Source organism: Onychostruthus taczanowskii, unplaced genomic scaffold, assembly GCF_017590055.1.
Source record: "Onychostruthus taczanowskii isolate IOZ18803 unplaced genomic scaffold, ASM1759005v1 scaffold16, whole genome shotgun sequence".
Lineage (NCBI taxonomy): Eukaryota > Metazoa > Chordata > Aves > Passeriformes > Passeridae > Onychostruthus > Onychostruthus taczanowskii.
The window spans coordinates 10,512,087-10,525,679 of NW_024498795.1; the positions used below are offsets into that span (position 1 = coordinate 10,512,087).

Consider the following 13,593-nt stretch of genomic DNA (forward strand, 5'->3'; position numbering starts at 1 on the left):
TTTAGCAAGAAGAATAGGGTAGGAGACTGCTTTTTACTAGGGAGAGCCTTTACACAGTAGAAGCTACATTCGCCAAAAGAAAAGTAGAACACTGTAACTTGTCAAATGTAAATTTTGCTATGAAGCAGGCTGTTTTGATGCCTTAAGTTTTAGCTTTCATATTTTCCAGATTCTGTACTGCATTAGTATTTAACTCTGAACTTCATATAAAGTGTTAGCAAGTTTTCTTCACAGCTTAGTTAGACAAAACAATCCTTTTCCACTCTGAGAACCATGGACATCATTGCAGCTTCAGGCCCAAAAAGTATAAACAACAGCAAATTGAGGAAAGCAAGCTGGGAGGATGGGACTTCATAACCTGAAGCTGTAATTGGACAATTCACCCAAATATGTAAATGGACCAAAACTTATAAAAGTGTGAAAACTCAGGACCCACCATCCATCTTGGCTGGAGCCATGGCAGGGCTCTTGTACAGCCCAAGGTGTATCCTTGATAAATAATAAATAATAAATACCTTTTAATAAAAACCTACTTTATTCCGTTAACACCATCTAGCCTCTGTTCTAGGTAGCCTCTCAAGGCATCAGTTTGAGACAATTTCTGAAAGAAATAAAGTGAAAGGTAAAGTAAAAGATCAAACAATAATGGGAACATTTAAAGGTAAGATGACAAGAGCAGATGGGATTTTTACAGCAATGTTCATTATGGAAGTGCCTGGGAGCCTTTCTTTGCAGGGTGGGTGGGCAGAGCTGTTGGAAACTGAAATGGCAGAAGAGATCAATGATGTGGGTGTTGACAAGTGGACAGGATTGGAGCCTGCTCCCATGGATTGGAAGGTGAGAGAAGCAACTCCTAAATCCCTCACTCTAGCATGGAACGTGACAATCAAACCAGCTGTGGTGGCAAAGGAGAACAAAGTAATAATCCTGTCTGGAGGCTTTAAAGAAGACTCCAAGGAGATCAGTGTGGCTGCAGCCTGGTGAGTTTTGTGGAGTCACAGGAGCTGGGCTAATTCGCATCAGTGTAACAAACAAGATTTTCAGACCTTTATAAATACAATGTGAAAGGATGACTTTTTACAGCTGCCATTCTGATGGCCTTTTAGATACTTTGAAGATGTCAAAATGTGATTTATCTGACAGTAGAACTAACTTGTCTTGGTGCAGAAGTTCTCTCCTAGAGGATGCCTGTTGAAAGGTACATAAGACATTACAGTGGGATCCTAAGTACCATTTTATTCAGCCTATTTGTGTTCTGAGAAAGGGTGAAGGGAGAAGTCTGTTAAATTATTAACTGAACAAGTGGAACTGGGGTAGAGAAGAGGAAGAAATTGCAGAGCAGAACCCCTTCACACACAAGAAGGGATGTGATGGATGCTGATGAAGTCATGAAGAGGAAAGAAAAGAGCAAGGATTGCTCTCCAAAGGCAGCAGGTTTAGTCACAAGAAGAAAGGAGCACGTAGTGTCTATGGGGATATTACTGCTCCACTAGAGGACAGTAAGGAACTGCTTTTGAGCTTAAAGCAGTGTAAGAATTACTCTTTCTTACCCTTTGATAATTGGCCAGTTTTATAAGATTTATATTGATTTTAAAATTGTAGATCTCTTGTCTAGCTCTGCTAATGCCAGAAAAACTATTTTGCTTCATCTTGAGAAGCAAGAAATCAATTGTAAATATCAAGAAAAAAGAATAGAAACAGACTGATTTCTCCTCTAAAAATAAGAATAAAGAAATACCTGAAGTATTTCTAATAAATACAAAGCAACATTTGTATACCAAAAAGATTATTGGAATTTATAAATTTTAAACATTTGGTTAAATATTTCTATTTGCAGAAGTTACTAATTATGACTAACCTGCATTTTTAGGACACTCTTGGAATAATAAGCATCTTTTGCCCAGAAGGAATGGAAGAAAAAAAAGAGCAAATCAGAGCCAGCAAGGAAAGTCTGCTAAAAAGAATCACTTTAAATATAGTTACATTTATACATATTGGCTGTATTTGTCCTCTTTATAGCATGGCAGCACATTGTTATTGCAGTCAGCTGTGCTGTCAAGAGGAGTGGACTGTATTCTTTGAGATTTGTGGGGTTTTCCACAGTTGATAGTGGAAAAAAAATCAGATAAAAACCATAAGCTGGAGTAGGTTTTTGTCTTTGGAGGAGATTGGGGCTAAAACCAATGTTTGTGAGCTAAATATTCAATGGCTTCTTACCTGAAGGCATTACTCAGAAGCTGAGACAGTGGGAGAAATTTCTTCAGGTGTATTGAAGTCTCAGCATCCAGATGGGAATCTCTGAAGAGCAGTGCCTATTGGGTCATACACCCACCACCTGGCAGAACAGCCAGGATAGCCACAGCTGCCTTCTAGTTTCCTGTCTGTGGCTGGGACTACATCTTAGGATCCATGCTGCCTTTTCTCATTTTATGAGATAAGGGAAAACTTAGTAATCAGTGCTAGGATTTGTGCATCTTGCAGTTATGTAAATAAATACTGATATAATATTGATCATGACTGCAAGAGCTTGAGGATTTGACACTCATGTAGGAAGTGCCCCCAAAGAAAGAGTAATCTCTAGGAACTCATCCATTTGACAACAGTGAAAATCACCCTCCCTGGAATGGGTTGAAAACTGGAATGGGCTTCTGAATTTTTCTGAACTTAGATCAAGGTAAACCTCTTGGCTTCCAGTTGAGCTTATGGCCTGCTGGAATACACACATTCCTAGTGATTCTTAGCATATATTCCAGCCTGTGACATTCAGATGCTGGTGTGGACCCAACAATTGTACAACTTCAAGTTGGTGGCTTAGTGTCATTCCCAAAAACATAAAGATGGCAAAGTCATGGCTTTAGCACTTCCAAAGTGTTATCTGTCCCCTCTGCAAACAATCCCAGCCTGAGAAGGAAGCCTTTGATCAAAAAAAGAAAGGCTTTTTAGACTGCTTGGAGCACAGAAGTCAAATTGCTGGTAAAATGTCCACAGGCAAGCTGTTTCCTGTGCTGCCTATGAGACCAACTTGGCTGCTAGTTGCTTTTAATTAGTTGTGCTTTTGAACTTTGCCTTTCTCATGCAGAAAGGAAAAATTCCTTGTCTCTAATGAAGCAGAAGGAAAACTATGTCTGTGTGCTGGTAATTAGAAAGTCCTGTCAAAAAAGAAAAAAAAAAAAAAAAGAAAGAAAGAAAAATAATACAAGAGCAGAAAAATCATAGGCCAGGGAAAAACAGGAGAGAGCAGAAGAGCATGATGAGGCTCTTGTTGGTGATACATCACGGGGTATCAGTAGACTCTTGTTTTTAGAAATAATAAACATCAGCCTTGATCCTGAAGGGAAGGGGTTTGCTGTGTTCAAACAAATCAGTTGTGCAGCATTTGGAAGAAGAAGCTGCCACTTCCTTTGTCCCTTAGAAAGACTGCTCGGTCTCAGCATAATCTGTCTTTGTTGTGCTCCTGCACGGACCATAAAGTTTCCAGGAGTGTTCTCTGTGCACAAATACAGACACCTAATTATGAAAGAAAAGGTAGCAAGACACTGCAGAAATAAACCCAAGGTTTACCTCATTGGAAGATGGACCTTACTTTAGGTTTAGGGTTTTTTTCAGTAAAACCTAAAATGTAGAGTGTTTTCCTCAGATTTATTTCAGCTTGCTTCTTTAGTCTGTGCATTGCAAACTGTATGTCACTGTATCAAAAAATAATGTACTGTAAATGATAAAAACAGCATTGTCCTCTGCGAATTATTTTACAGGTTACAAAGTGACAGCACAGGTTGGGTTGTTGTGTCTTAGAACAAGGATGTGCTATAAGAATATACAATTCATTTTGATCATCAAGTTCAATTATGATTCCTCTAAATACCCATCAATCTCCCCTCAATGATAAATATGAGTTTTTTTCTGAATTGCAATTGTCTTCTGTCTCACTGCACTCCTTTAAAAAGCTAGTTCTTCTTTTTAGAATATTGTTTAGGATATATATGTGGCTAGATATTTTGCATCCTGGGCACAGTGCCTGAGGTGCAAGCACCATCACAGCAGAGCCACACGGATTTCCTGGGCTCTGGGAGAAGTTGTGTATTGAGTTTATTGTGAAGAGAGCCTCCAGTCAAGGGCAGCGAGGTCTGTCTCCCACACTTAGCAATGGTGGGAGATAACCCTGCCCAGCAGGAACTTGGAGAAGGACATTTGAAGACTGCTTGTCCTTGGGTGGCTTCTGTCGGCATTCCAGCTGCAGCCATGAACAAGGCTTATCAGCCTCAGTTATAACCAAGGCTCCTGTTTAGCATCTCATTAGGAGAATTAGTTGGAGTTTAGGTCAACATGGGAGAAAGGTTTTTTCATTAGAGATAGGAAAGCTGATTTTAAGCTAAAAGTGTGTATTTATTGGGAAGACATCCTCAAACTAGAACATGTTACCAAATCAGGACGGTAACATTTGGTACATACTTGCTACACCGGTAAGTAACTACACTTGGAACTAACCAATGCACCAACAAAGTTATCAATACAAACTGCTATACATACATGACATATTCAGACAAGAAAAGTGAGGAAAATATCCCCAGAAATAATTGCAGGAAGAGTTCCATATGTACTTCTATTCTACTCCACGTCTTCTACAAAGATATTACACACATGTGGTGATAACGCACATTAATACATTTCAGGTACTGTACCACAAATATTAACAACAATTTAGAAATACAGAAGATCTCCATTTCCCCCTCTTTTTTATTTCTGAATGGTCTACCCAGGCCTTTAAACTTCAAAGAAGAGATCAGATTTTGGTTTGGGTTTGGGGTTTTTTTTCACTTTTGATAGTCACTAACTTTAACAACTGTTTTGAATTAATTTATTTTCAGTTACTTATTACCTTACTTGACATGGTTACTACTTAAGACAACAATTTCATGTGGATAATGCTTTAAGAAAAAAAAATGTAGTGATACAAAGGACAGAACTTTTACATGCCTGTATTCCAGAGCCAATAGGAATAGACAGGAGACTGTGCTGTGGATCAAACACACATTAAACAAGAAGCAGAGGAGACAAAATTCAGATCTAGTCATCAGCTCAAATCCATATGGTGATAAAAGCCACACAATTCCCTCACAGTCAAAATTACCAACTCTATGAGTCTTTTTAGAACAGTTTTAAATAAAGTGAGAATAAAATAAAGCTAGATAAGAAAGAAATAACAATTTAGGGGCCTTTAGGAATATGTTTTGTGTGCTTTACTTGTGCCCTTGGGTAAATCAGTTGTGGGAAAAGATAAAGAGATTAAATACAGTGTTTGAAATTACATTCCTAATGACTCACCATTTCAGAGAGCTTGGGAATTTAAGCTGCAATTGAAAAGAGGCATAAAATGAAAAAAAAGCTAACATTATCTTGGATAATGTGTATCAGATAATGAGTTGATACTCTTTTAATGTTGAACAGATGTCCTAGAAGAGGCAATTATTTTAATTCAAATTTTCTTTTACTTAAGCCAGTTTGCAAAAATACAGGTACTCTCTCACACAAATGTAAGGACGAATATAATTAGAACCAAGACGCTATAGCTGCAAGTCAGAAAATCTAATATTCTATTTCTACTCTATGGAAATATCCTGCATCTCAAATTGTAGTAGTCTTACACTTTGGAACAAAATAGCAAAATTTTCCATTAAATGAAATCTAAAATAATTGGGTTTGAAGTATTAGACTTCTTGAAGTATTTCACTCTGCCCTAGTAACTGAACTTATATCATTACTGTCAAATTAATAGAAGCCGGCAAGAAACTCAAACTCATCATGACAACCCTCACTGTGCTCTTTATATGTGTTTCTAAAGTGTTTTGCTTGCTGGATATGAAATGAATACTTTCCAGCTTGCTAGCCTGCCAAGCACACTCTATTAATTGCTAATAGATCAGTAAATGCTTGGCAAACCATCCAGAGAAACCAATGGTACTTTTGAAGTTTAATCCTAATAATTTGACTTCAGGAAGGAAAAAAATAAATGTAAAATGTTGTAAAGAATATTTTTTTAGCCATACTTCCTTCTACTTCTTTTTTGGTCAGTAATAGAGAAACACATGAAATCTTTGGAAATATGATTCTCTTCTTCTCAAACTTGTGTTGGAAGAGTTAACTATTCAGGGGGGGTGTCAGAAAGCCTTTTTTATTCCTCAGCCTCTGAGTATTGACAGAGAATATTTTCTCAGCAATTCTGGAAAAGTATTATGCATTCCCAAGAAAAGAATTGCATTTATGTCTCATCTGTTCCATCTTCTGCTGTGGTTAACAGAGAGCATTGAGCCAGTGAGCTCTGGGATTGGTGGCACTTCACCCCAAGGATAAGCAAAGGAGGCTTTTTTTTTTTGCAAGTCATTAAATACCCATGTTGTTCTGATACAGTATTGTGGAAATATATCTGGAAATATATGAGTCATTTCACAAGTCATTAAATCTGATCAATATTTCTTTTAAAAGACAGGTATGTGCTGTGGAGACTGGTGGTTTGCAGGCAGTGCCAGCTCTTTGAAGTTACTGCATGTATGATTTTCTCACAGAACTGGGTTCATTTATAAAAAGGCATTTATGTTAAAGCAAATGTGAACTGGCACTGAAACAATTGCTATTAAAATATGTTTCCCTTTGCGATGTCAACAATTTCCAACTCAGTATGTATAAAAATAGCTGTCATGGCTTTCTCAGAAGAAAACTTCTGCAGAATCTGCTTATCCTAGGACTGACCTGGGAAGGACATGAGAAGAGGAACAGTAAGATTTAAGGCATTTGTTACCCAGAGAGGCTACAAATTGTTATTCCAAATGGGTCTGCAGACTTGACATGACCTATTCTAGGGGCTCTCACCCATGTTCCCAAAACCCATGGCAGCTCTTTTACACCCAGCAAAGACACCCATGAGCTGTAGCACACCCTGAGACATTCTGGAGGGAACTGCCTTCAATTTGCAGTTATGAGACACACAGGAGACTCCCAGAACCAAACATTTCTTCTTTCTGCCACTCTAATTTGCTACCTAGAGGCAGCACCCTGCTTTATTTTGCTCTTCCAAGTTCTAAATGTACATCCACTTCCAGGAACAAAACCGATGTTGCCAACCAAGGACCATCAAGGGCCTGCATTCCTGGTGGTGAAATCTTTTCCCTCACAATTCCCCATCTCCCACAGTTCTGGATTCGGGCTTTCAGCTCAGACTAACTCGAAGTGTTTTAAAAAGGGGCCCTTATTTCAAAGGGCAAGGGACTCAATATGCTCTAAAATGTGATGGAGTTCAGCAATCAGAAAGCAAGGTGCTGTAATTCACATCCCATTGCAGAAAGCTTGGATATAGGCTGGGGCACTGGCAGAGGGCAACTCACATGGAGGGAGTTTTGTGTGAAAATATTTCATTTTATCAAAGAAGCATGTTAAATTTAAGATGCTCCAAGACCATTTTGGTCAGATCCTGACCTACTCTACTGCCACTTTCAAAACTCACCCCTCTGTAAAAACCTACTCTAGTAACTTTCCTTGTGCCATCATGCAGCTGGTGGCTGTTGAATCAAATGCTTCAAACTGGCTTACTGTATTTTGAATCCTATTGCCTATTTGCTATGGTTTTAGCACTCAGACAAAGGAACCTACATCTTTTGTACAGATTTATGCCATATAGTAGCCAATCATGCAAGTGGAAAAATATCAAGGACAGAGTGTAGAAAAGTAAGATAATGTGATTATGTGTGTGGCTGCTCTCTTTGCACTCCTCAAAGAGAAAATCTGCTGCTCTGCACATCTCTCATTTTTTTGAAAGCTAAAAAAACCCCTAAAAACATAAAAGACCTGCTATTCCTTAGCCATGGCTGAAGCTGAAGGGAAGAATTTTTCAGGGAGGATTTCCAAGCTCCCACTCACTAGCCTATTCAATTTTTAAGGCTTTGGGATAATAGAGACTCATTTATTTCTCAGAAGTGGCCTGCTTGTAACTTTATATCAAGGAGGTTTGATGAATTTTCAACATGTGAAATTCCAGTGTTTTCCTGGCCTACTGCCAGCACTTCTGAGATCTTCCTCTTTTACTGCTTATGTGTGTGCAATCAGGTATTTTGGTTGTGTTTTCAGACCATTCCCCTTTCATCTTTTCGTTGCTGCACTGCTTTTGAGGGTCCTGATCTCACCACCAAACCCACAGTTATTGTATCAACAAAGCTGCAGCCCCTAAAAATCCAAAGATTGTATAAATGTCTGCTTTTTCTTCAGCAAAGCTTTCAAAGTAACCCGAGAGGGCAAAAAGGCTTTCATATGCCAGACCTAGTGTTGTTGTGTGACAAAAGGTAGGGAGATCCTGATAACCTCACTGGGGACGTGACCCCTCCCTGTCCTTTGCTGGACTGTCCCAGGGAACCCTTAGCCCCATGGGCCAAGGGTGACATCCATTGGGATGAGACAATAGGAGACGCTCACCTGAGGGGTTTGGCACATTATGGGGTGCAGGGGAACAATGTCTTGGGATGCAACAAATTTAGAGGATGTTGTGGGGGGCAACCAGAAGTGGCAAAAGGGAGGGATCGTGGTGGCTTGGGGAAAAAATGAGTAGGCAAGAGTTAAGGGATGTAAGAGACCAGTCAGTGCCCCTGTCTGGCCATGCCCTGCACCTCATTGCTGCCATCTGTTCTGTCTGATCATTAAACCGTGTCCAGCCACATCCCTGGATAGAGGTTCCCTACTGTTGCTGGCAGGAAAATGGAATAGGTGGCTTGGGAGACAGATATCAAAACAGAAAAAGCCTGGGCCAGATATTTCTTCATCTTTACCTGCAAAAGAGCTGGAGGAGTTGGCTACTCATCCAGGCCAAGCACAAGGGGGAGAGTGAGGTCTGGGGCTCATGGTGAGACCTGTCTGCATATATGTGTGTGTGTGTCTGTCTGTCTGTGTGTGTGTGTGTCTGTGTCTGTCTGTGTGTGTGCTCGTGTGCCCCCCAGGTGCCAGAAGGTGCTGGGTAGATTGGATAGATTGGATATATGAGCACAGTTCCTGCCCCCATTGTGTGCCTGCATGTATTTACAACACACAGGACTTTGTGTGGATCAGACACAGAGCAGGACAGGACTAAAACTTTTGTGCAGCTTGTGCAAGTGCTGTGTTTTCTAGGTGTGCTGGTTTTGACTGGGATAGATTTGGGGGTTTTTTTCAATGTAGCTGTTGTGGGGCTGTGTTTTGGATTTGTGTTGAGAAGAGTGTTGAAAACACAGGGATGTTTTTGTTCTGCCTGAGCAGCACTTCCACAGAGTCAAGGCATTCTGTGCTCCTCATTGCACCCTGGCAGCCAGAAGGCTGGGAGTGCACAAGGAACTGGGAGGGGTCAGCTAACCCCAGCTGACCAAGGGTGTATTCCAAACCATATGGCATCATGCTCAGCATGTGGAGCTGGGGGAAGAAGGAGGGAGGGAGGGATGCTCAGAGTGATGGAGGTTGTCTTCCCAAGCCACCATCAGGTGTGATGGAGTCTGGCTTTCCTGGAGGTGACTGAAGACCCACCAGGCTGTAGAGAGTGAGCAGCTGAGCTGCCAGCTGGCCTTAAACCACCACACTGGGCTGTGGTGTGTGGCCACATGTATACAGGGTTTGTGCATGTGCCAGTTTGGAATTCATACTCAACCTGCCTACAGATTATTTTTACCTTCTGGGCTGCTGAATCCAGTGGCCTCCAATCCCACATGCCCAGGTCTCTGCTCTGTTCAATGCAGTGGGAATAAATAAGTGGCCTAAAGTCTGATATTAACTGAGTTTTAGACTATTGGGGTGTCTAAATGAAGGATTTTTTTCTCACACAGGGAAGGCTTACAGACACATGGGGTCCACCCATTCTCTGCTGGTGGCTGCTCAAGGACCTGTACAGAGGAAAGCAATTTCGGGCAGCTGCTCAGCCACCATGCAAAAATTAGAGAAACAAACTATGGAGGAGAAACTTTTAGCTGCCATTAGTGTAGAGGTTGTAGCTTCTCCCATCAAATTTAACTCATGCAAGGCCATGCCTCCAGGATGGCCATGCCTGTGGGTTTCCTTCTCTCATGCTGAGAGGGATTGCACAGCTTCCAGCTCAAGATCATAAGATAGGTGACCTGGGGCTGCAGGTCCCTCCCACTATCCAGTTACCAGGAATTTTCCAGTAAGTGAGTCCCCACAAGGAGGTGTCAGTGATAAAAGCCAACCTGAGAAGAACCCTCTCAACATCAGCACTGAGCACACTAATAAATCATTTAGCCCAGCACCTTCTAAATACCAGCCCCAAAGCAGCAATATTTACACAAGTTTCTCCAGCCCATGCACAGATGGTCTCTGCTCACACTCTGAGAGAGCTCTCAGCATGAATAAGAAGTGCCCTGGGTGGGGGAACAGCTCAGACTTTTCACAGGGACAGTTTGCATGGTTAGCTTTGGGTACTAAACAGTGCAAAATGAAGCAGAGAGTATTTCCTATGAGTCTGGGAATTCTGACCTAATTCTAAACAAGCATCTGTTTGCTCCAAGCATCAAAGCCATGAATAAGCACAGCAAAACCCTTCTTCTGAAAGCAGAGTGATGGAAAGCTTTCAAAACCTTTAAAAATCCCTGAGACCCTTTAAAATTCCCTTTCAGACTCCTGCATTGTGGTATCAAGCAAAATGTCACCTCAGCACCTGCTAGGATGGGTTGTCTGTGACGCTGTTTGGAACACCTGAGCCACTGCACAGGTGAGCAGAGACAGGAAATTGTACAGGTGATGCCTCATGTCATCCCACCAGGATAGCAAACAGCACAGTGGAAGCAGGCCAGCCTTATCTCCTTGTCTGCCTTTTGGTCCCAGGTGGAACAGTTTCTCTCCTGCAAGCATTGCTAAGTGCGAGTAGTTTTGGTCCACACTCTCACTTTCCCTCAAAAAAGTAAGCTTTTTTAAGCCATGCCTTGATACAGGGCAGGCCTATCAAAGGAGATGCATGCACAGCTGGGGCTGTGACATGTTCCTGGGCTGGAGGCTTCAACTGCAGCCTTAGGTTAAAAAAAAAAAAAAAAAGCAAAAAAAAAAAAAGAAGCATTAATTTCTGATTTCTAATATTTTCCATGAAAGAGGCAATACCAAACACAGGAAAAAAAACCAAATCAAACCAATCAAACAAACAAACCAAAAAAAACCACCCCACACAAAACCTACAGAAAAAAAACCAAACCAAACCAGCAACAAAAAGGAAGCAATAATCATGTCAGTTCCACAGGGCTGTTCTGGAGGCGTCCTGGGGGCAAGCTTGGGTTTACCTGATGGTGTTTGCAAGTTGGGCATACAGCATCATACAGCCAGGGTCAGCACACCACAGCCTCTGACTGTGCAGGCTGTAAGCAAAGGAACAAGGATCCCTCTAGCCTCCACCTAATATTCAGTCTGCTCCCTCAGCAGATAAATACTTCTGGAGCAGGGATTTCTAAATTATGTGCCAGAGACACAGGACAGTGAATTACAGAGGTCAGAATAAGCAGTCAATGCTGTGACCCAAATGCAAAATGGTCTGGCACAATCTGTTCCACACCAGCACACTGAGCATCCATTCGTGCTGCAGGGACAGTCTTCCTCACGCAGGGACAGACCCCAACCAACCCCCCCTTTCACCTGGGTGGAAATTTTAAGAATGGAAGGCAGCAGTAGGAAGAACACTTCCACTAAACCACTGCTGTGCCTTGAAGAAAGAGTCTAGAAAAAGAAAAAAGTGTAGCAAAAATGTAGGTAAAGTTTAGCAAGCTCTTTTTTCCTGCAGCACAGTTTCCCAGCTTCCTGAAATTCAGAGATTTCTTGTACCAGAGGTTATTCATTGGACCATCATCTCAATATACAGCTTGCTCTTACCCTCCATGGAGGAGGGAGGCTTGCCCCCATGTGAAATAAGCAGATCTCTCAATGCAAGTGAACAAAATGTCTCCAAGGGACTCTGCCACCTCATATGCCCCAACACCAAGGTTCATCAGCATCCTGCCATCCTGCCAAATGCTTGTGCAACTTGGAGTGAGCTAAAGCTGTGAGTCAATAGCAGGATCCCTGTGCCGGGCATTAAAGGAAATATTTCCATATTTTCCTTTCAGATTGTGTTGAGACTGCCTCTGTGCTGTGGGCCTGACTTGGTAATGCCTGCTCACAGCAGAAAAAACCCAAGTGTCAGGTGATGTGCAGTCCCTTCTAGGTCTCGCTTTAGGTCCCTCAAGCAGAGGATGAGCTGCGGTCCAGCTGTGGCTCAATAAGCCAAGGAGAGGGAGCAGGCCAGCCAGCAGAAGCTGAGAGTATCACAATGACTTGTAACCCACCTGGAGGTCCCAGGAGCATCTCAGGAGGTGCAATGCTCAGTTGTAGAGAGGTATTTTTCTCCCTGACAACCATGATGCCAGCTTGGGGCACTGCTGCTTTCCACCAGCTGAGCTAATGTTAAAAGTATAGACTGTTTCCTTGAAAAATCCTCAGGGAAAACAATCTCCTGCCATTATGCTGAGGAGGAAGAGGATGCAGTCCCCAGAGAAGGCCTGCTGGCAGCTGAAATCTGCCCACCAGACCTTACCAGCTGGATTAGGACAGGCAGGGGAGGAAGAGGGTTTCCTACAGCCGTTCGTCTCCTCGTTTTGGCACGTGCATGGCTCCAGACACAGGCTTGGATCTGTGAAGGCTAAAATTTGGTTTTAATCATGTCTCCAAGAGAATGTAACAAAAAGCTGTTAGCATATTTGTTTATGGCATGAATAACTAATGGAGCAAATACCAGCCAAAACTGAAACTGTTGTAATTAACCACTGTGTAACAGAGATTTCGGTTCACCATCACATCACTTTTAAATCAGAGGCTTATCTGCACATAAATTGTAAGTATTATTTAGAAAGGGAGTAATCTTAGAATAATTTGATTTGTTCTAGGAACACACACTGGAAGTCAAATTTCTCTTTATTTACAGACAACCAAAATGAAAATATTATGTCTATTTTCATGTGACAGGCTCAGAAAACAAAAACAGTCACAGGAAAAGCATTTGTGATGGAAAGTTACTGTCCTCTCACTGGGACTTCTCAGACTGTGAGAAAAGACAGAAACTGGAGGGAAGGAATATATATATATATATATATATATATATATATATGTGTGTGTGTGTGTGTGTGTGTGTGTGTGTGCGTATATATAGAAATATATATTTAGTGCGTGTTTATTTATGTATATTTATGTAGAGAAGTAAGAATCACAATGTTAGGAGAAACCAATATGAGTATTTTTAGTTGACATGAGAATAAATAATACCATTTCTTAGGCTGGAAGGGAGCAATGTGTGCACACAAATGCACACATCCCTGGTGGGAACTGGAGGCCTGAACTATTGTAGTTTTGATGCTGGCACAAATGGAAGACAACTAAGTCTAGGTTCCAGTTGCCACCATAGCTCATGTTCCAAGGACAAGGAGGGTGGCTGGGTATGGAGAAGTATGAGTGGGGGCTGCAGTTCTTCCCCAAGTTTCCCATGAGGCGCCTTCAGAGGAGATATGTGGTCTGTAAAGATCTTATAAAGATCTTATACATGGCACTCTGTGAATGTGGAAAGTG

General features: G+C 41.6%; 1 protein-coding gene across 1 annotated transcript in view; it reads left to right on the top strand.

The window, feature by feature from the left end:
• Positions 1-765: 765 nt before the first annotated feature.
• CABLES1 (Cdk5 and Abl enzyme substrate 1) overlaps positions 766-13,593 on the top strand; it is a 96,815-nt gene continuing 83,987 nt past the window's right edge. The window contains exon 1 of the mRNA XM_041399220.1: positions 766-980. Coding sequence (XP_041255154.1) covers positions 766-980 — 215 coding nt within the window. The remainder of the gene's footprint in view (positions 981-13,593) is intronic.